Source organism: Vulpes lagopus, chromosome 15 (genome assembly GCF_018345385.1).
Source record: "Vulpes lagopus strain Blue_001 chromosome 15, ASM1834538v1, whole genome shotgun sequence".
Taxonomy (NCBI): domain Eukaryota; kingdom Metazoa; phylum Chordata; class Mammalia; order Carnivora; family Canidae; genus Vulpes; species Vulpes lagopus.
Window position 1 is genome coordinate 24,395,368 of NC_054838.1, and position 24,101 is coordinate 24,419,468.

At 36.3% G+C, this 24,101-nt stretch overlaps 1 protein-coding gene across 1 annotated transcript in view; it reads right to left on the reverse strand.

Moving 5' to 3' along the window:
- Positions 1 to 24,101, reverse strand: part of FCHSD2 (FCH and double SH3 domains 2) — a 302,780-nt gene that overhangs the window by 150,619 nt on the left and 128,060 nt on the right. The window contains exons 4-5 of the mRNA XM_041730768.1: positions 22,863 to 22,939; positions 9,948 to 10,092 (exon numbers count right to left, since the gene is read on the reverse strand). Coding sequence (XP_041586702.1) covers positions 9,948 to 10,092; positions 22,863 to 22,939 — 222 coding nt within the window. The remainder of the gene's footprint in view (positions 1 to 9,947; positions 10,093 to 22,862; positions 22,940 to 24,101) is intronic.

A 24,101-nucleotide genomic window follows, 5' to 3' on the forward strand; every position in this document is an offset into this window, starting at 1 on the left:
AGAAAAACCATGAGAGACTCAACTATAGAAAACAAACTGAGGGTTGCTGGTGGAAAGGTGGGTAGGTGGATGGGGTAATTGGGTGATGGGCATTAAGGAGGGCACGTGATGTGATGAGCACTGGGTATTACATGAAACTGATAAATTACTAAACACTAAATATGGAACTAATGATGTACTACATGCTAACTAGATTAAAAAAAAAAAAAAAGGTAAACGTAAGTTGAGCCAATACATTAAAGCCTGACAGATTAGTAGGTTCTCTGACCCAGTAGTCATACCCTGTAAATTCATCCTAAGAAAATAACTTCAAAGAAAAAAAGTTAAATTTTTATTTTAGACTTAGTGATAATGTCCAGAAACAGAGTTATGATTTCTTTGAAGATTTTTATTCATTTGAGAGAGAGAGCGCGCACGAGTGAGGGGGACAGGCAGAGGGAGAGTGAGAAGCAGATTGCCTGCTGAGCCAGGAGCCCAATGTGGGGCTTGATCCCAGGACCCCAGAGATCATGACCTGAGCCCAATGCAGACCATCTGCGCCACCTATGTGCCCCCAGAGGTATGAGTTTTAAAAGTGGAATAAATTAAAAATTCATTCAGAAATAAAAAATAATAGGGGCACCTGGGTGACTCAGTCAGTTAAATGTCCAACTCTTGATCTCAGCTCAGGTCTTGATCTCAGGGTTTTGAGTTTAAGCCCCACATTGGGCCATGCTGGACATGAAGCCTACTTAGAAAATAAATAAATAAACATAAAGGTTGTATAGAAACATGAAAACTTAATTAGGAAATGGGAAAGAATGATGAATATAGGATATCACAAAAAGTAATCAATGTATTAATAACAACTATTACAAAAACTAAGAAGATAAAAGGAGTAAAGGAATTAGGTAGTCTATCAAGGCAAAGGGTGTATGTATTTTTCTGTGAACCTTTTCAAATATTAACTTCAAGTGCACTCTTGCAAACCTGCCCAGGAATAAATCCACATGGTCATGGTGATTAATCCTTTTAATGTACTGCTGGATCCTACTGGCTAGTATTTTGGTGAGAAATTTGGCATCTATGTTCATCAGGGATATTGGTCTGTAATTCTCCTTTTTGATGGGGTTTTTGTCTAGTTTTGAACTATTGGAGCTTTATCAAGATAAAAAAAAGCTTCTGCACAGCAAAGGAAACAAATCAACAAAACTAAAAGGCAACCTACAAATGGGAGAAGACATTTACAAGTGACATATGAGATAAAGGGCTAGTATCCAGGACCTATAAATAACTTATCAAACTCAACACCCAAAAATCAAATAATCCAGTCCAGAAATAGGCAAAAGACATGAATAGACATTTCTCCAAAGAAGACATACAAATGGCAAAGAGACACATGAATAAATGCTCAACTGCACTCAGTATTAGGGAAATACAAATCAAAATCACAATGAGATACTACCTTGCACCAGTCAGAATGGCTAAAATTAACAAGACAGGAAACAATAAATGTTGGCAAGGATGCAGAGGATACATTGTTGGTAGGAACACAAGCTGGTGCAGCCACTCTGGAAAACAGTATGGAGGTTCCTCAAGAAGTTAGAAATAGAGCTACTCTACAACCCAGCAATTGCACTACTAGGTCATTACCCAAAGACACAAAGGTCTTGGTCTCATAAAGGTAGTGATCTCAAAGGTTACTGCACCCCAATGTTCAGAGCAGCAATGTCCACAATAGCCAAACTGTAGAGCCCAGGTGTCCATCAACAGATAAATGGATAAAGAAGATATATATACACACACAATGGAATATTATTCAGCCATCAGAATGAATACTTACCATTTACATCAATGTGGATGGAACTTGAGGGTATTATGCTAATCAAAATAAGTCAATCAGAGAAAGACAATTATCATATGTTTCACTCATATGTGGAATATAAGAAACAGCTCAGAGGATCACAGGGTAAGGGAGGGAAAGCTGACTGGGAATTCATTAGAGAGGGAGAAAAACCATGAGAGACTCAACTATAGAAAACAAACTGAGGGTTGCTGGTGGAAAGGTGGGTAGGTGGATGGGGTAATTGGGTGATGGGCATTAAGGAGGGCACGTGATGTGATGAGCACTGGGTATTACATGAAACTGATAAATTACTAAACACTAAATATGGAACTAATGATGTACTACATGCTAACTAGATTAAAAAAAAAAAAAGGTAAACGTAAGTTGAGCCAATACATTAAAGCCTGACAGATTAGTAGGTTCTCTGACCCAGTAGTCATACCCTGTAAATTCATCCTAAGAAAATAACTTCAAAGAAAAAAAGTTAAATTTTTATTTTAGACTTAGTGATAATGTCCAAAACAGAGTTATGATTTCTTTGAAGATTTTTATTCATTTGAGAGAGAGAGCGCGCACGAGTGAGGGGGACAGGCAGAGGGAGAGTGAGAAGCAGATTGCCTGCTGAGCCAGGAGCCCAATGTGGGGCTTGATCCCAGGACCCCAGAGATCATGACCTGAGCCCAATGCAGACCATCTGAGCCACCTATGTGCCCCCAGAGGTATGAGTTTTAAAAGTGGAATAAATTAAAAATTCATTCAGAAATAAAAAATAATAGGGGCACCTGGGTGACTCAGTCAGTTAAATGTCCAACTCTTGATCTCAGCTCAGGTCTTGATCTCAGGGTTGTGAGTTTAAGCCCCACATTGGGCCATGCTGGACATGAAGCCTACTTAGAAAATAAATAAATAAACATAAAGGTTGTATAGAAACATGAAAACTTAATTAGGAAATGGGAAAGAATGATGAATATAGGATATCACAAAAAGTAATCAATGTATTAATAACAACTATTACAAAAACTAAGAAGATAAAAGGAGTAAAGGAATTAGGTAGTCTATCAAGGCAAAGGGTGTATGTATTTTTCTGTGAACCTTTTCAAATATTAAACTTCAAGTGTTTTTAAAAGATTACATAGGGTTTGGAATTAGGAAGTAGTGTGTTCGGGGCAGCCCAAACTGCTGAGCCACCAGTTTGGCGCCGCCTTCAGCCCAGGGTGTGATCCTGGAGACCCAGGATCGAGTCCCATGTTGGGCTCCCTGCATGGAGCCTGCTTCTCCTCTGCCTGTGTCTCTGCCTCTCTCTGTGTGCGTCTCTCATGAATAAATAAATAAAATCTTAAAAAAAAAAAAGAAAAGGAAGTAGTATGTTCAAGTTCCTGCTCTGTTATTTACTACTAAGTCTCTGTAACATTTTTTAACCCTGGTTTTATCATATGTAAAATAATAATAGTTATAATATAAACTATATTACAATAATATAACTTACAATATAACTTACTGATATTACTTACAATAATATAACTTATAATATAACTTACTGATAAGTAAATATGAAAATCAAATGAGACTATAATTGATACAGTAGCAGTTTATAAACTCTGAAGTGCTATCCAATGTAAATCCCAACTATTTCAAAGGAATTGTATACACATGAGAAAAATATGGACTAAAGGGTTTCTAAATAATTGTAAGAACGATGGATGCTAGCTGGACTTATTGTGATCATTTTTGCAATATATGCAAAAATCAAATCATCACATTATATACCTGAAATTAATATTATGTCAATTTACCTCAACTTTTTAAAAATAACAAATGCCTGAGATTATTGTAGCTCATTCTGCTTTATAAGCAAACGACAACATACAGAAAATGATTTAGAAAAAGCTATGATGATATAACTCTCATTCTAATCTACACAATGGTGAGATGCTTATAATTGTAATATGCTTGGATTTATCTCCAAGTATTAGAAAATTGTCAAAATAGAAAAAGTTTTTAAAAGAACATGAGCATTAAAATGTTAACAGAGGGAAAATTTTAAGTCAAACTTGGTTGTGATAATGATGGAACAAGTTGTTTCAGACTACCTTCCTCTAGGCTGGAAACTGAAACTTAGACAAAATAGATTTTTAAAAGCTGCCAGCACTAGAGGTGCCTGGGTGGCTCGGTTGGTTAGGCGTCTACACCTTTGGCTTGAGGTGTCATCCTGGGGTTCTGGGATCCTGGGATTCTGTTGTTCTCTCTCTCTCAAATAAATGGATAAAATCTTAAAAAAATAAAAATAAATAAAAGCTGCCTGCAGTAAAGAAGAGTTAATACACACTGGACTTACGGGACTGTGATATCTGGAAGAAGGGAAGCAGAGCTAGGTAAGCTCTATATTTAAGGTGACTTTCTTCCTTAGGTCATTTGTTGAATCAGGGTACAAAGAAACAGGCATTATTTTTCATTTTTTATTTTTTAAGATTTTACTTATTTATTCATGAGAGACATAGTGAAAGAGAAGCAGAGACATGGGGAGAGAGAGAAGCAGGCTCCATGCAGGGAGCCCGATGTGGGACTCAATCCTGGGACTCCAGGATCACGCCCTGAGCCAAAGGCAGACACTCAACCACTGAGCCATCCAGGCGTCCCTAGAAATAGGCATTCTTACTAGACTGGGCAAACAGTGGCTGAAGCTTAAGAATGCTGAAAGAGTAGAAACCTGAGAGGCTAAGATCTGGAAAGAAGGGTGCTACAGAGAAGCAAGACCAAAGATCTCTATGCAATTTCCCTCTGAGTCATCAGTTGACTTCTAAATGGCATGTATGGGTGAAACTCAAAGAAATCTAGTAAAAAACAGTAGCTGAAAGGCTAATGAGCTGAGCAGTTACCAGAGGATCATAGCAGCTACACGATGTTGAAAGAAAAACTGGAGTCAAGTCTTATCAAAGTAGAAGAACTTTGGTAGGCCCCCACCATGTTCAGTTAAAATCCTAGAAATAAGGACAAAGGTGAAATACGCCAGCCTTGAGAAAGGCTAAAACCAGACCCTAACAGGATCAAGGGGATTTGACAGTATTCTATTTGCCTGCCAGAAAACTTTAACTCTTTGGAATGTCCAACATTGTGAGGCATACTAAAACAGTTGACGCTAATAACCAAAAACCAAGAGAAACAGTAAACGATAGAAGGCTTTAGCGATTTAGACAGTGGAATCACGAAACAGAGATTAGGAGCAACATATTTAAGAAGATAAAAGAAAAACATGGATATCTACACCAGAAACACTGAATCTATTTTTAAAAAATCAATTAAAAATTTTAGAACTCCTTAATTTCTCTTTCTTCAGTCTCATTGTTAGTGTATAGAAATGCCATTGATTTCCCGGCACTGATTTTGTATCCTGCCATGCTACCAAATTGCTGTATGAGTTCTAGCAATCTTGGGGTGGAGGCTTTTGGGTTTTCTATGTAGAGTATCATGTCATCTACGAAGAGGGACAGTTTGACTTCTTCTTTGCCAATTTGAATGCCTTTAATGTCTTTTTGTTGTCTGATTGCTGAGGCTAGGACTTCCAGTACTATGTTGAATAGCAGTGGTGAGAGTGGACATCCCTGTCTGGTTCCTGATCTTAGGGGAAAGGCTCCCAGTGTTTCCCCATTGAGAATTATATTTCCTGTGGGCTTTTCGTAGATGGCTTTTAAGATGTTGAGGAATATTCCCTCTATCCCTACACTCTGAAGAGTTTTGATCAGGAATGGATGCTGTATTTTGTCAAATGCTTTCTCTGCATCTAATGAGAGGATCATATGGTTCTTGGTTTTTCTCTTGCTGATATGATGAATCACACTGATTGTTTTATGAGTGTTGAACCAGCCTTGCGTCCCAGGGATAAATCCTACTTGGTCATGGTGAATAATTTTCTTAATGTACTGTTGGATCCTATTGGCTAGTATCTTGTTGAGAATTTTTGCATCCATGTTCATCAGGGATATTGGTCTGTAATTCTCTTTTTGGTGGGGTCTTTGTCTGGTTTTGGAATTAAGGTGATGCTAGCCTCATAGAACGAATTTGGAAGTACTCCATCTCTTTCTATCTTTCCAAACAGCTTTAGCAGAATAGGTATGGTTTCTTCTTTAAACGTTTGATAGAATTCCCCTGGGAAGCCATCTGGCCCTGGACTTTTGTGTCTTGGGAGGTTTTTGATGACTGTTTCAATTTCCTCCCTGGTTATTGGCCTGTTCAGGTTTTCTATTTCTTCCTGTTCCAGTTTTGGTAGTTTGTGGCTTTCCAGGAATGCGTCCATTTCTTCTAGATTGCCTAATTTATTGGCGTATAGCTGCTCAGAATATGTTTTTTTTTAATGTTTTTTAAATTAATTTATTTATTTATGATAGTCACACAGAGAGAGAGGGAAAGAGAGGCAGAGACATAGGCAGAGGGAGAAGCAGGCTCCATGCACTGGGAGCCCGATGTGGGATTCGATCCCGGGTCTCCAGGATCACGCCCTGGGCCAAAGGCAGGCGCTAAACCGCTGCGCCACCCAGGGATCCCCTCAGAATATGTTTTTAAAATCGTTTGTATTTCCTTGGTATTGGTGGTGATATCTCCTTTCTTATTCATGGTTTTATTAATTTGAGTCTTCTCTCTCTTCTTTTTAATAAGGCTGGCTAATGGTTTATCTATCTTATTAATTCTTTCAAAGAACCAACTCCTGGTTTTGTTGATCTGTTCCACAGTTCTTCTGGTCTCGATTTCGTTGAGTTCTGCTCGACTCTTTATTAACTCTCTTCTTCTGCTGGGTGTAGGATCTATTTGCTGTTTTTTCTCTAGCTCCTTTAGGTGTAAGGTTAGCTTTTGTATTTGAGTTCTTTCCAGTTTTTGAATGGATGCTTGTATTGTGATGTATTTCCCCCTTAGGACTGCTTTTGCTGCATCCCAAAGATTTTGAACGGTTGTATCTTCATTCTCATTAGTTTCCATGAATCTTTTTAATTCTTCCTTAATTTCCTGGTTGACCCTTTCATCTTTTAGCAGGATGGTCCTTTACCTCCACGTGTTTGAGGTCCTTCCAATCTTCCCCAAAAGATTCAGAACCAATGAAACACCAGGACTCCTGCACCCCGATGTTTATATCAGCAATGTCCACAATAGCCAAACTGTGGAAGGAGCCTCGGTGTTCACAGAAAGATGAATGGATAAAGAAGATGTGGTTTATGTATACAATGGAATATTACTCAGCCATTAGAAACGACAAATACCCACCATTTGCTTCAACGTGGATGGAACTGGAGGATATTATGCTGAGTGAAGTAAGTCAATCGGAGAAGGCCAAACATTGTATGTTCTCATTCATTTGCGGAATATAAATAATAGTGAAAGGGAATAGAAGGGAAGGGAGAAGAAATGTGTGGGAAATATCAGAAAGGGAGACAGAAGATAAAGACTCCTAACTCTGGGAAATGAACTAGGGGTGGTGGAAGGGGAGGAGGGCGGGGGGTGGGGGTGAATGGGTGACAGGCACTGAGGGGGGCACTTGACAGGATGAGCACTGGGTGTTATTCTGTATGTTGGTAAATGGAACACCAATAAAAAATAAATTTATTATAAAAAAATAAAAAAAATAACAAAAAAATTTTAGAACTGAAAAATACAGTAAGATTCCAAAAGATGTTTTAAAAGCAGATTAGAAATAGCAAAACAGAGTATTAATGAACTGCAAGATTTTGGTAGAAAATATTCAGACTGAAGTATAGAAAGAAGAGAAGAAACAACCAAAGTGTTGATCAATGCATGAACCTATAAAAAATGTAGCATATAACATAATGGAATATTGTTTGACCTTAAAAAAGAATGAAATCCTACCATATACAACAACATAGATAAACCTGCAGGACATTATGCTAAGTGAAATAAGCCAGTCACAAAGGGACAAATACTGCATGATTCCACTTACATAAAGTATCAAACTCATGGAAGCAAATAGAACTGTGGTCAGCAGGGGCTGGAGGAAGAGCAAAGAGAGAACTGCTAGCCAACCAAAATTTCAGTTATACAGAATGAGTAAGTTCAAGATTAGCTGTATGACATTGTGCCTATAGACAACAGTACGGTATTGTACTGCTTTTATCACACTATGGCTTAAAAAAAAAAAAAGAAGAAATGAGAAATACAAGATTAATTCAAAAGCAGGCAAAAAATGAGGGAAAGGTTAAAGAAGCAAAGGAAAAAGATAGTCTATTTATTCTATATGGAATCAATCTGTTGTAAAGCTTGGGAGGTACATTCGGAGAAACCAACTATAGTTGTTACTTGTTATTTTTGCTTGCTCTGTCTCTATTTCCCTTGTTTTCCTTCGGAAACCCATTTCAATTTTCTTACCCCATTTTAGTACACATATAGTTTGTATGAGGATTGTAACCCCTGACTTGGGGGAAGGCCTGTAACCCAAAACAGGCCGATCAGTACCAATTTGGGTAATTTTGTTAGAGCTTTTAGGAAAATGGAAAACGTAGGATTGCTTGCTGTAAGATTTGTAAATCTTGCATTTAGGGGGCCACCATATAGAGAGCTGCTGAAGAACAGAGCATTTGCTAAAGAATGAAGCAGACCTAATAGATGGGAAGAAAGGCTGAATTCTAATACCATTACATGAGCACCTGGAATTTTCAGTTATACAAGCTAATATACGTACTTAATGTCTAACAACTGCTTAGATGGTACATAAGCACCATTTTTAACAGCTATCATATAAAACAAATTAATTCACAGATATGAGGACTGTCAAAATCTCACCAAATATCCTTTGCCCAGGAATGTTGGTTAAATTCAGGGCAGAGACTATTCTACCAATGGAAGAGAAAAGCACCGTGATAAACTTTTTCAAAATATTCTTATATTAAGAAAACTAGAATTTTCCAATAATTCAGTTAGATTTAGTGAATGCACTGGCTATCTGAAACATAGTATTTCCTCCCAGTTAGGAAGTTATGCTAGTATTAATTCTCAGCCTCTATCTCCTACCCTGTCTCTGCACACATGGATATTTACATACCTAGGGATACAACATATTTTTCTCCAATTCAAAAGCATTGTTTGGTTCATGGTCATATAGTTTATCCACCATGTTTGTTTTTAAAGAAATAATTTTCAGCAAAGATAAAACAAAGGCATTCTTATACAAATATGTTAAAACCAAGTGATATTACATGAGTGCTTGAAAGGGATGAGAATTTTATATACACACATATACATTTAACATACTGATTTTATGCTAAAATAATCTTTGACAAATAAACAAATTTGTTTAGGTTTTATATTTTGTTTGTAAAACAATTCTGAAAATCCAAATGACAATCAGAATCAAAACACTGGATCCTGTATTACTATTTCCATAAATGGTTACTTCAGTATTTTCTAAAATATTAATGCTTCCATAAGAAAAATTTAATCATTTAGTAGGCATTATGATAATCTGTTTTTGTCACTCTATTTCCAAAAAAGGACACAATTCAATCAATATTTTCAATAGCAAGCTTTTCATAAAAATTGCATTTAATAAATAGTGATTTTTTTCCTATGAATTTTTAAATTCTGTATAATCAAAGAAATAGATCTATTTAAAAACTTTACTTCCTTATAACCTATATAATTAAACTTAACACTTTCTGGTAATAAGTTTTTTATATTTTGTCAAAATGTGTCAACTTCTTTTAAATTATTATGCAAAATGGCTCAAATTAAAACTAAGATGAATTTTTTCAAGACTTAGTAGGATTAATAACATTGTAACTACTTTAACATACACCAAACTATACCAATATTGTGAAACTAAGTCAATTTATTTACTTGAGTTAATGTGAAAAGTGATATTTGTAAGTGTGCACTGAGCTTCCAAAATGTCTAAATTCAAATTACACTTTTGTCAGTTAATAAAATATAGTAGTTAGAAAGAATATGATGAAATAAAAACAATCCTAATAACATGTTGAAATCAGAAAATCCATGTTGAAATCAGAAATATTTGTGACCATATAGAAAAGCTCACGTGTTAAAATGCAATTTAACATAATCTTGCAGATTACAAATGGAGCACCGAGATATTAATATGCATATAAGAAAAGAATAGAAACAATACCCTTTTTAGTTGCTGTTCTTTTAAGCTTCTCACTGTCCTTGCAGGCTCAGAAATGAAGTTTTTATAGTTTTCACATATATTGATCCGAGACTGGGCTACCTGCATTGTTCCCTCAAGAAAAGATTTCCAAACAGGATACATGCTCCTAAATTCAAAGAGGGACAGAAAAGTATTAGGCAGGGAAAAGAAAAAAAAAGTTGGCTAACCTTATGCTCACTGGCTAGCACTGTGAAGCAGAATGAATATTCTCTTTATAGTTGAAAGTGTATTATACTGCTTTATAGGTATTAATATTTTCAACATATATAGGTAGAACATATACTTTATTCCTCTGTAGCTCTGCAATGGGCTGTCTTGATTCATCAACTATTTTTGATACTGAAATAAAGTGATACAAGGTTACAATTCCAGGCAAAGCTAATACTATAAAAATTAGTGAATAATTCAGACTATCCAGACTTTTCACTGTCTCAGGGTCATCACTGTGTATATCAAGTTTCATTATTTCATTAAATATTTTCCTGGGGCACCTGGGTGGCACAATCAGTTAAGTGTCCAACTCTTGGTTTGGGCTCAGGTGATAATCTCAGGGTTGTGAGATCAAGCCCTGTGTCAGGCTCTGCACTCAGCATGGTGTCTACTTCAAATTCTTTTTCCCCCTGCTACTCTCCCATTCTCTCTTCCCAAGATAAATAAATCTATCTTTTAAAAACTTTTCTAAAAGATATTTTCCTAATTTTAGAGATGGGTAACTGAGGCTCAGAGAGATTTAGAGAATCCCTCTAGATCACACGAGTGTGGCAGAACTAAGATGAAGGCTGGGTACCTCTAAAGTACATTCTCTTTCAACTACATCATATTACTTTCTTACATAAACTGCTATGGCTGGGAAAAAAATAATGAACAACTGCTTATGTGCTTGAGAAGTCTATTTCTCTAACAAAAGAAGTCTATGGTATCATTGTTCTACATCTGTTTTCTATGTTGTAATAATGCTTAGCCAGCATCACATTGTCACTTGGAATCATTCCAAGCAAGTTCCAACACCTTTGCTTGATAAATGTGCTCAGCAATCTCTTCTTAGAGTCAAAGAATTATTCATCCTTTGCTTTTTGTAGTCACTGTCCCTTTCAAAGCTTCTTTTCTATTTTGCTAAACACCTTAGTCAGTTCTAGTATGCACCTATACAGATTAAACATATTTTATAACTTATCATAACAATGGATGGTATTTTGTGTGTGTGTGTTTCTGGTTTTTTTTTTAAGATTATTTATTTATTTATTCATGAGAGACACAGAGAGAGAGAGGCAGAAACACAGGCAGAGGGAGAAGCAGGCTCCATGCAGGAAGCCTGATGCAGGACTTAATCCCAGTACTCCAGGATCATGCCCTGAGCCAAAGGCAGATGCTCAACCGCTGAGCCACCCAGGTGTCCCTGGTATTTTATTTTTAAAAATGAAATACTTGCACTGATAGATTATAACATTCATCTCTTGAGATTTTCTTCTTATGCCACGTGGATTTTCTATTATAGACTGCTACTATAGTAGGTACCTTGGGTTACATAAATGCAAGCAGTGGGAAAAAAAAATGCAAGCAGTGGGTCAGTGGATGAAATGGATGATAAAGTAAAAACAAGAAAAAGAAAAATTGCCTGGGTCCCCATCCTACTTAGAACTAAAAAAAAACCGGGATCCCTGGGTGGCGCAGCGGTTTGGCGCCTGCCTTTGGCCCAGGGCGCGATCCTGGAGACCCGGGATCGAATCCCACATCGGGCTCCCGGTGCATGGAGCCTGCTTCTCCCTCTGCCTGTGTCTCTGCCTCTCTCTCTCTCTCTCTCTCTCTGTGACTCTCATAAATAAAAATAAAATAAAATAAAATAAAATAAAATAAATAAAATAAATAAATAAATAAATAAAATAAAATAAAAAGAACTAAAAAAAACCTTGTGACTGTATTTTTCAACCAAGGAAATGATTAACTTATATAATCAATTAGTTTTTGTAATGAATGAATGAATCACTTTAGATGGAAATATTCATTTAAGCAGAAGAGTATCACATTCCCTTTGGAAAAAGATTCAGTGTGTTGTGCCAGCAAAAACTGTCAGCATAAAAGCAAAATGAATATGATAATGAAAAAAAGAAAATGAGATAATGGATGTTAACTAAACCTATAATGGTAACCATTTCATAATATATGTAAATCAAACCATCACACTGTACACTTTAAAGTTACAGAATGACGCATGTCCATTATTTTTCAGTAAAGCTGGAAAAAAAAGAACAGCAAAATTAGTATCTTCCATGGCCTTATTGCATGACAACTGATGGAACCTAAGATGTAAACTCACCACAGGCCTCCTAAGCAGTTCAAATAATTGATTTTCTCAGAAAATGCAGAGAAAAAACTTCAGTACGATGCTTCATAACTATTAATTTACATTTAAAATACATTTTAAAATCATAATAAAAATGAGAAAGAACCACTATGAATTGTGATAGGAAGGAAGGAGGGTTAAGGGGGATGGAAAGAATGAAGGAAGGATCCCTTCATCCAGGCTCTCCCCTTAACTAGCACCCACTTTTACTTCTTTGCCTCGCTGACTGCTGTTCATCCTTCAAATCTCAGCTTAATTGTAACCTCCTTAGAGAGGTCTTTCATGATCACCACCAACCCAACTCACAGACTCAATTAAGTCCCTCTCTGTTACTCGTTCACATGGCTCCAGCATTTTTCCTTCAATTATAAATATTTTTATGTAATGGTTAGTTAATGTGTATCCCTCTCACTATTGTGAAAATTTCCTGAAGGTTAAGGGTACATGTTTTTCTCACTACCATATTTCTAGGGCCTAAACACATGGCCTAACATTCAGAAAAGTTACATTAAGTATTTGTTACATGAAAAAAATGAATGGATACATACATTATGAGGATTGTACAATAAAAAGAAAGATTCTTTCCTTGTACAGTTTAAAAAGAGATCTTTAGAGATTGGCAGATCTACAGTAGGCAAGCATATCTCTAATAATGACACACCACGAAAAAAAACAGAATTCAGTTACCAGTTAATCAGAAAACTCGGGTTCAAGTTCTAGTTCAGCCAATATAATCATATGTAGGAGGATACTTCACTCTACTTTCATTTCCTCAACTGGCAAATGGAGAAAATAACGAAAATACCAAGCACTACATACCTCACGTGGCTATTTTGGCAGTAAATGCAAATGATATGAAAGCCTTTGGCACAGATTGTTTAAATTAATAAATACAGAAGCAGAATTATAATAGAAATGTAAGTGTTAAAAAAAAAAGAAATGTAAGTGTTTAACATAATAGTGATAGCTGCAATGGTAGTATTTTTCATTCTGAGGAAAAATAATAATGGGTATAGAATGATTTTTAATTTAAAAAAATTTTTCACTAGACTTCATATACATAATTTTGATGCATATGGTATTCTGCTATTTTGCTCAGGTCAGGAATGAGGCTCAAAATTATGAAAGAAAGGAAGTAAATTCTTTTAAATATCTGTCACATACTAAACACTATGCCATGTATTTTTAAATTTACGTTATCATTTAATCCTCATGTCAACTTTGTAAAATAGGCATTATCTCCATTTTTCAAAGGAGAAAAGTAAGGCTTGGAGAGGTTGTAGAATTTTTCCAAGGCTATTCACCAGGAAATAGTACTTCTATGGTCATAATTTAGACTTTGCCATTACCAATAACTACCCTTCTGCTGTAATCCCAAATGAATCATCTAAGCCCTGACCTTCTGTTTCTACTTATTCCTTTTAGGATTCTGACTCCAATAAGTATTCAAACTCTACTAGAACCTACAATCCATTCTTTTTTTTTTTTTTTAATCTCTTATTTTTTTAATTTTTTAAATTTTTTTATTAGAGTTCAATTTGCCAACATATAGCATAACACCCAGTGCTCATCCCATCAAGTGCCCTCCTCAATGCCCGTCACCCAGTCACCCCTACCCCCCGCCCACCTCCCTTTCCACCACCCCTTGTTCGCTTCTCAGAGTTAGGAGTCTCTCATGTTCTGTCACCCTTTCTGATATTTCCCATTCATTTTTCCTCCTTTCCCCTTTATTCTCTTTCACTAATTTTTATCCTACTCTCCTTCCCACTGTCTCTTAGCATCTCTCATAATTTCCCTTCTCAGCTCCTTATCCAGCCTAAATTTCATGGTCTACCACTATAATCACTCCCTTCATATACCCTTATGATTCTGGCCCCTCTGTCTTTTCATCGTTCTAATCTACAAATTTCAATTTTGGTTAAATCCAAAATTCTGTTTATACCGTACCTATCTCTGTGTAGCAGAGATTACATTACTGGAGAAAACCATAATCATGTTGCCTTGGTCTCACTTTAAATTGATGTCTAAAAAAACTCTAGTAACCCCTAAGTGCTACCCAGCAATTCTACTTATACTCCCCTAAATCCTCTTATTCTCTCCATCTTCTACGTAATTATTTCCCACCTTTTCCTCTCATTTCAAACTTCTAATATGACTACACTTTCAGCTGATAATGAAGCTACCAGAAGACAATGCCCATATGGTCCCACACATCTACCAATCTCCCCGCTTCTCCACCCATGCACTTTATCGTCTCTTTACTTGGATGAACTCCTGTGCTCTGAAGGCCAACCTTTCACATTTATACTACACTCTATAATTCACTCAAGAATAGCAATCCAGGGCAGCCCGGGTGGCTCAGCGGTTTAGCGCCACCTTCAGCCCAGGGCGTAATCCTGGAGACCCAGGATGGAGTCCCATATTGAGTGCACTGCATGGAGCCTGCTTCTCCCTCTGCCTGTTTCTCTGCCTCTCGCTCTCTCTGTGTCTCCCATGAATAAAATATTTTTTAAAAAAAGAATAGCAATCCAGTAATTGTGCTTTCTCAACATCAACTTTTCCCTCTCTACTGGATGGATCTCTAAATATGCTATAACATCTCCCACCTGCGAAAACAAATAACAAAATACTCCTCCAATTCTCCCCAGCTACCACACTAGTGCCTGTTCCTTTAATAGCAAAATTCCTTGAAAGAACTGTCTGAAATTATTGTAAAATTCTTCTGTTCCTGGTCTTTTTTTTTAAGATTTTATTTTTTATGTATCCATGAGAGACACAGAGAGGCAGAGACACAGGCAGAGAGATAAGCATGCTCCATGCAGGGAGCCTGATGTGGGACTCGATCCCAGGACTCCAGGATCATGCCCTGGGCTGAAGGCAGGCGCTAAGCCGCTGAGCCACCCAGGCATCCCATGCTCCTGGTCTTTTAAAAAATTATTATTATTATTTTTGAGAGGGGGGGAGAGAACATGCATTAGTGAGGGTGAGGAAGCTGGGATTGGGGGAGGGTCAGAAGATGGAGAGAATAAGAGGATAGGGAGAGAGAGGGAGAGGGGAGGGGAGAGAGGGAGAGAAGGTGGAGGGGGAGAGAGAGAGAGAGAGAGAGAGAAACTTAAGCAGGTTCCATGCCCAGTACCAAGCCCATGCAGAGCTTGATCTAGGACCCTGAGATCAGGACCTGAAATCAAGAGTTGGACATTTAACCAACTGAGCCATCCAGATGCTCCATTCCTGGTCTCTTTTGATTAATTTAAATAAGCCCTTAAGCCTCCACCATTCTTCAGAAATTGCTTGTCAAGGTCATCAAATATCTCCTTATGGATAACTCAGTAGTCAATTCAAGCTTTGGTCCTGTCATTCAATTTATCAGCAGAACTGATCTAGTTTATCCTTCTTGAAATGCTTTCCTCCCTCAGCTTCCAAGACATCACTCTCTTAGTCTATTTCTTTCTCACTAGCCACTCTTTAATAATGTCCTTTGTTGATTCCTCTTCATCTCACTGCCCTGTAAATGCTGGAGTGCCCCCAAAGTTAGTCCCCAGGCTTCTCTTTTCTAACTACACTCACTCTTTAGATATACTCATTGAGGCGCATGGCTTTAAATACTGCCAATATACTATTCCTGAATTTCTATTTCCAGCCTAGACATCTTTCCTAACCTACAACTGCCTATTAACATATCCAACTTGGACATTTAGTAGGCATCTTAAAACTATAGTGTCCAAAACCAAATTCTTGATTTCCCTAAAATTTGTTAATTCTTTCCATCTCACTGATAGTCACTCAAACCCTCTAGTTGCTCAAACCAGAAACCCTAGAGTCATCACTGATTTTCCTTTTTCTTTCACATCCTTCATTTGATCTACCCCAAAATCCTGTTCAGTAGACTTTAAAAATATAATGGAATCTAATTATTGTCTGTCTCCTCCACTGCTACTATCCTGATTTGGACAATATTATCTTGTGCTTGGATTATGGTAACAGCATCTCTTGCTTTTGCTCGTTTCCCTAAAGTCTATTCTCTACACAATACAGCCACTGCAGTGCCACCACTTCCCACTATGCTATATTCTCCTTACTATGCTTACTGTCCTTATCACCAGTATACAATGTTTAAGAATTTATATGTTTGTCTTGTCTTCTCTCATTAGAATGTAGGCTCCATGCAGCAGAAGCTTTGTTTTGTTCACTCTTGTATCCGCAGCACCTGGTACAGCAGGCACTCCATACGTATTTAGTGGAGGAAAGAGGAGGGAATTACATGGCCTAGATGTGAACCCAGATTTGTCAGGCTCTCAAACCTCTGCTCTGCTGCTGATAGAAGATTGCTCTTGGTCTCAGTAATAATCTTAACAAAAAAGAGGTATCTCTTCACTCTAATAAAGGTACTGAGCTTTGTATATCCTAAGTCCCCTGTGTTCATCTAACATGATTTTTGCCTCAGTATCTCCTGCACTAATGTTTTCTTACCTTTTTCTGTTAAAATGACTCGGCTTTTAAATTAAAATGATACTTTATAACTTCGCACTCTAACTGAAAAACAAATGATACTTGACATAATAGTTAAGTTATAATTAGTAAAATTTTTAAAAATGTTTATCCATATACCACCTAAAATCATGCTGGCATATCTCCCATACAGATATCACAATGGAAAACAGAGAAAAATTTATCAGGAAGAATCATAATTAAGAAACAATTCAATTTATTTTGACTGTGGTGGTGGTCACACAAATCTACATATGTGATAAACTGCACAGAATTTAATATGTACACACACAAATGAGTGCATGTAAAACTGGTGTATTCTGAATTAGATCGGTGGATTTTATTAATATAAGTTTCCTGGTTGTAATATTGTATTATAGTTATGTAAGATATTACCACTGGGAGAACTAGGTGAAGAGTATATGATAGCTCTTGGTATTACTTTTTACAACTGCACGTGAATCCACAACTATTTCAAAATAAAAAGTAAAAAAAAAAAAAATTAACAAAACCATACATCTTCCCTAGACCTAAAAATATAACACTGTACACCAAGAAAACTCTAGAAACGTGATACATAAGCTCATAATTTAAGATTAATTTATACAGTAAGTAAGAGAAAGGAGAAAATATAGTTTTTAAGAAGTAAGTGTTCATATAGTGCTGCTCTCGCTAATAAGAAGGGACAATATCGGGATCCCTGGGTGGCACAGCGGTTTGGCGCCTGGGCGCGATCCTGGAGACCCAGGATCGAATCCCACGTCGGGCTCCCGGTGCATGGAGCCTGCTTCTCCCTCTGCCTGTGTCTCTGCCTGTTTCTCTCTCTCTGTGTGACTATCATAAATAAATTTTAAAAAAAAATTAAAAAAAAAATAAAAGTAAAAATGTATTAAAAAAAAAAAAAAAAAAAAAGAAGGGACAATATCCTAACTGCAGGTAACAGAGGTAAGGACAGGGAGGATGACTGATTTCAGTCCAGTCAAGGTATGGTAAGAACTGCAATACAACAGCAGCTTGAGGTACCCATAGGTGAGGGAACTAAGGATTAAGGAAAGGAGAAATGGCCAAAGATGAGGAGAGAAAGGTAATCTGGTGCCAGGTTTCTTCATGGCTTTTAAAAAATATCTTGGGAGGGGGGGCACCTGGATGGCACAGTTAGTTAAGTGTGCAACTCTTAATTTTAGCTCAGGTCATGATCTAGGGTCGTGAGACTGAGATCAAGCATAGGTGTGGAGCCTGCTTAAGATTCTCTCTCTCCTTTGCCCTCTGCCCGTCCCTCTCTACTCATGTTCTCTCTCAAATAAATAAATATTAATTAATTTAAAATTTTCATCCCACTGGCAAGAAGAAATATAGGTAATATTCAAGCAGGGGAGTTACACTAGGCCTATTTTACAAAGGGAGTTGGTGGTACTGTACCTAACTGAAATAATGAAAGGAAGAGATCATAGGCAGAGAAGTAGCTGCTTAAGATTCCTAAGACAGGACAAGATCTAGGAAGAAGTCAAATTTGGAGGTAGTTGACTTTTTGATTCCTAAGCTGACGAGTTAATAAAAAACATACAATCATTACTAGTTTATAGACAATATATAAAGACAGAAAAAAGACATATAAGATTACTTTAAAAAGTCACTAGAGAGCTAAGGGAACTTTGAGAAATGCTTATATAGAAAGGACTTGCTATAGTTTGAATGTCTGTCCCCCCAAAAATTTGCATGTGGAAATCCTAACCCCCAAAGATGATGATATTAGGAGGTGAGGCTTTTGGGAGGTGATTAGGCCATAAGGTAGATTAGTGCCCTTTTGAAAGAGACCCCACAGAGCTCCCAAACCTCTTCCACCGTGTAATGACACAATATAAGTTGAAAATCCTACAATTCAGAAGAGAGACTTCCCCAGAAACCAGGCTGGTCTCAGCCCCCTGACCACCAGAAAGATGAGAAATAAATTTTTACTTAAAAGCCATCCAGTCTGTGGTATTTTGTTTTAACAGCCAGAACAGACTAAGAGCTGAAAACTTGTCCTAAAAGACTAAAGAAAAAGATCCAAGAGAAAGTAGTGTCACCGTTGTTTAGTTTTAAGGCAAATGGGGGTGGTTTAATGCCATTAAATAGTGTATGTTTCATCAGACTAACAAATATTTTAGAAGACTAATCACATGTTCTTTCAGTAAAAAATGAAAATTCTAATCAACTAGAACAAATGTAAAATACATTGATACACAGTTTATGAAGTATAATTTACAATGTCAGAATTTATTTTTTTTCAATGTCAGAATTTAAATGCATAAACCCTTGACCTCACATTTCCCCCCTTAAGAATTTACACTAAAAAAAAAAAATTTACCCTGTAGATATACTTTCCTAGTACACAACGATGTAACTATATGCAAACATGAGTTATCCACTAAAGCATTATTTGCAATAGTAAGAAACTCAATAATTACCAACAAAAAATGGGTAACAAAACTATAGTCCACCCATACTATAATACTAACACAAACATTTAAAAGAATGGAGTACCTGAATGTACTGGTATGAAAGGTCTAAAACAGACTTTTAAGTGTGGGTAGGGTAGAGTGGAGTGGTGGAGGGAGTTACAGAAGTATATGTATAGAGTAATTCCAGTTCTGTTAAGAAGAACAAAACTGTTTGTGCTTATGTATGTGTCCCACAGGAAAGAAATGGAAGGGTCATGTGCTTTTAACACTACTTACTCTAAGGGAACAGCAATGTGAATGAGAGAGGCTTGGGAAAGAAGATGAGGCAGCACTTTATACTCTGTTGCACATGCATTACTTTGATAAGAATTTTTAAAGTACAAATACAAATATAAATACAAAAAAAGTTAAAAGAGAAATTTAAAACAACTAGAACCAAAATAAACTCCTAATAAACAAAAAATTGGCAATTGCCATTCTCACCCTCGATCTTGATCTTTCGATTATCTTTTTCACAAGGCCACTATTACCCTCTTAGCTACCTAAATTTATAAACCTAGGGGTTGAGGGGACAGGGGACTCAGCAATAAAAAAAAATGAAATTTTACCATTGGAATGATGTGAGTAGAACTACAGAGTATTATACTAAACAAAATAAGTCAATTAGAGAAAGACAATTATATGATTATACTCATATGTGGAATTTAAGAAACAAAATAGAGGATCACAGGGGAAGGGAGGGAAAAATAAAGTAAGATGAAATCAGAGGAGACAAACCATAAGAAACTCTTAACTATGGGAAACAAACTGAAGGTTGCTGGGGGGAGCAGGGTTGGTGGGGGGAATGAGGTAACAGAGTGATAGGAATTAAGGAGGGCAAGGATGTAATGAGCACTGGGTGTTACAGGCAACTGATGAATAACTCAACTCTACATCTGAAACTAATAATACACTATATGTTAATTAATTAAATTTAAATAAAATTAAAAACAACAAAAACCAAACCTTGGGGTCTTTCTATAGTCCTTCCTCTCCCTCTCTCTAATTTCATTCTTCATTCACTAAATATTTACCACGTGCTTTCTATGTTACAAGAGCTATTTTAGATACTGAGAAAACTAATTTCTAGTTTGACAGTTATAGAAACTGTTTATAGTTCATCTCAGAACAAATATGATAGACACAAAAAACAAAACTCTGCCAATCAATTTTAAGTCCTCTAGTTTCCATCTCCCTAAAGATCTACTGAAATCGTCCCTACAACCTAATTTCTACTGCTTTCATTTTTCAAATAAGAGACAAAGAGTAATTAAATTCCTGCAATTTTATCCTTTCCAAATTCTTCTTCACATATCTTTAAACCACCTTCATACTACTAAAAGTCAAGCTAACATGTATTTCCTCTCGTGGAAATTGTTCAATGCTACCATTATCTTCTGAGTAAGAAAATAAACTCTGTCTGATATGCAAAGTATTTCCTGATGCCTGTCTATGTATTCTCTGGGTCCACTTCTCCTCTCACCCTCCAACCCACACACTTCACACCAGCCAGGTGGACTGTTCAGTTACCTAACATCCATATTTTCTCATGCCTCCATGCCTTTAAGGTGATACTTTTGCTTAGAATTCCCTATGCCCAGCCTTGGCAAACTCCTGTATATTCTTTACGACTCAGATCTAGAAGCCTTGGTTTCCTCTTCAGTCCTAATTTGCCTCTCCACTCCTATCACAATACCACAGCTATTTATAGTAGCTATCTCCTGTAACTTCAGTAAGCACAGGCACCACACTTCACATTTTGATCCTAAAATATACTTTAACAGCTAGTATATAGTACGTATTTTACATCTACCTCATGAATAAAGAATGAATCAATGATTGTTTAAATAGCTGTGACCTTGAATAATAAAGTATATAACCCAAGAGTTAGTTTCCTAATGTATAAAAAAAGGATGATTATATGTACCTTGCAGGGTTGTTTTCATTATCATGAGATTAAGGTGAAGTTCCTAGCATGGTATCTGGTATTTAGTAAATATTTAGTAAAAGCTGGCTTAACATACTTTTAGAAATAAGGCTGTATAAGCTAGCCAGAGAGCAGAGCTCTCCTTACTTCTTTGGTAACCTTAATCCTGAATTTCAAACAAGTTTAGAAAATAGCCTATCTATAAACTGGAGTACTTCTTTATTCTACAGCCAGTAATCTCTTCCTTAGTCAGGATTTCTTCATGCTAGTAATCTAAACTATTTAACATTCTCTCACTCAAGGTTTTTGCTCCACTTTCTCTTTTGCTTACAATTTCATCTCCTCCCCTCTTAGTGGAATTTTAAAGATACTGGAAAGTCCACAAGAAAATCTCTAGCTTTTTTAGTTTCCTGTTTTGCTTTAGAAGTCTATATTGCAATTATACACATCTATTACTTATAGTTGATGAAGCCACTCTCCATGCTATCAGTCAGTCCTGCAACTGTGAAGAATTATTATAGTTTATTTATCTTTCAGTCTTCTTTTTATTTATTTATTTTTTAAAGATTTTATTTATTTATTCATGAGAGACACAGAGAGAAAGAGGCAGAGACAGAGAGAGAGAGGGAGAAGTAGGCTCCATGCAGGGAGCCCAATATGGGACTCGATCCCAGGACCACGGGATCAGGCCCTGAGTCAAAGGCAGATGTTCAACCACTGAGCCACCCAGGCATCCCTATCTTTCAGTTTTCTAATGTTCTTAAGAATTTATCTGATGATGTCACTCTTCACTGACAATACAGCAAACATGATTTCAGATTCAGATTCCAAGCCATACACCTGAATACTGAATTCTTAATTATCCTGGATTCTCTGCTATTGTGTCATGGGCATTAGTTTTAACTGCAAACTCTGAAATCTTGTCTTTGAGTTCTGGTTCCCTTATACTAAGGACAGTTTTGATCATAAAAGCCAATAAACACTTCCATATTAACTTCAAAAAAAAAAAAAAAGGACATCAAATCCTACACAAAATTACAAATAATTACAAATACTTTAAACATATCTGTAGGTCACTGAAGACACAATTAATTTCCACTGTCATCTATCTTCTTTAAAATCTGTATGTGGGATACTGACTAGCCAATTTTTGGATACCCTGTTCTGTGTGTGTGTGTGTGTGTGTGTGTGTGTGTGTGTGTGTGTGTGTAAAACTTAGAAACTCTTTTCTGTAGGCTCACAAAATTCCATCTTTCCAAATTTAGAATTTCAGAATTACAGAACATGACAGAACACTATCATCTTGTTTCATTATTGTTGCAATAATGTGTTTCATCTGTAGATCACCAAGGAAACAATTCACGTTCCATTGTCATCTACCCTCTTTAAATTCTATATGTGAGTAAATTAATCAATTAAGCAAAACACAATCTTGGCTTAATACATAAGGAAACTATTTTATAAGTATGACTTACATATGTTGTAGAACATTAACATCTGATAATTTTGAAATTATGTCTAAAAACATAGCAATGAAAAGTAATTTTTTAAAATACTGAAGTCTACATTATCTACATGTGACATGACTCTAAACGAAAACAGTTTTAGAGAAAATAAGCAAGATCTATTAACTAAGTTACCTGTAATCAATCCGATCATCAGCTTTTATTCCAGGCCAATCTCTCTTCAGATATTGACTAGCCAACTTCTGGATACCCTGTTAAAAAAAATATGTATATACGTATATTTTATAAAAATAAGTACTGTGCCACGAAAGAAGCTCTTTTCCTTAAAATACATTGCTCCAAATCTCCTCTTTCCAAATGTAAATTTAATTCAGAAGGACCAATGATAAATGGTAGAACATTGTAACTTGTTTCATTATTGTCACAATCCTCTCTCATTTCCATTTTTACGAAAGGGGGAGTCTAAGAATGAAAAAATTGGAACTTAGTTGATATGCTTTTCACTTCACACTACCTGACCAGCTATAAAAACAAACTACCTCTGGAATATCATAGGGAACACATCTGTCCACTCCACAGAGCTCTGATTACACAGCTTGACAACTCAATTTCCCACCATTCTTCTGCTGTGGCATGTACTGCATTTCTAAATCCATACTCTCATCTTATGAAAGGCAACAACCAACAAATTCAGTTTGGAGCAGACAGATACACATTCACTTATAAAATTAATGAACAAACCTTGGTGCTAACTATTCCATATTAGTCATTTTGATTCAAGACAGATTTTAAGGGCTTTTTTTTCTTTTTAAATAATACCATGGCACAAATCATTTCAATAAAGAAATTAATTTTACAAAGAAATATGCCCACTTATTGTTATCCATACAACATGAATGTGAAAAAAAACCAATATTTATCTTCAATAGGTACAGTGGGTATCAGGATTTGAACAGAGAAGACTATTTTATTGGCTAGTGAGGTTAAACTACTCACTCTGAACACAGAATGTATTACTTTCATATGGGAATATATGTGGTCCCCCATTCAATGTACTGGATTAGAAATCATATACTTTAGAATACTCATCTCTACATGCAACTTCAAACAGAAAAAATCAAATGCTGAGATGAAAAACAATCACATTAATTAACAGACTGCCTACTTTAAGCAGAGACTGCCCAAGTGAAATCAATGCTGTATTCTATTATACGGCACCCTCCTATTAAGGTCTCTGCCAAATCAAAATGGCATTAAATCCATTGTTGAATTAAATGCATTAAATGCATTGTTGAACGCTTCTATTTATCATTATTTCAACGAACCTAAAGGGTAGCAGGAACTGTAAAGAAGCTCCTATAAATCTCAAGTTCCTCCTAAGCCACCTACACTATTCTATTTCAAATGTATAAT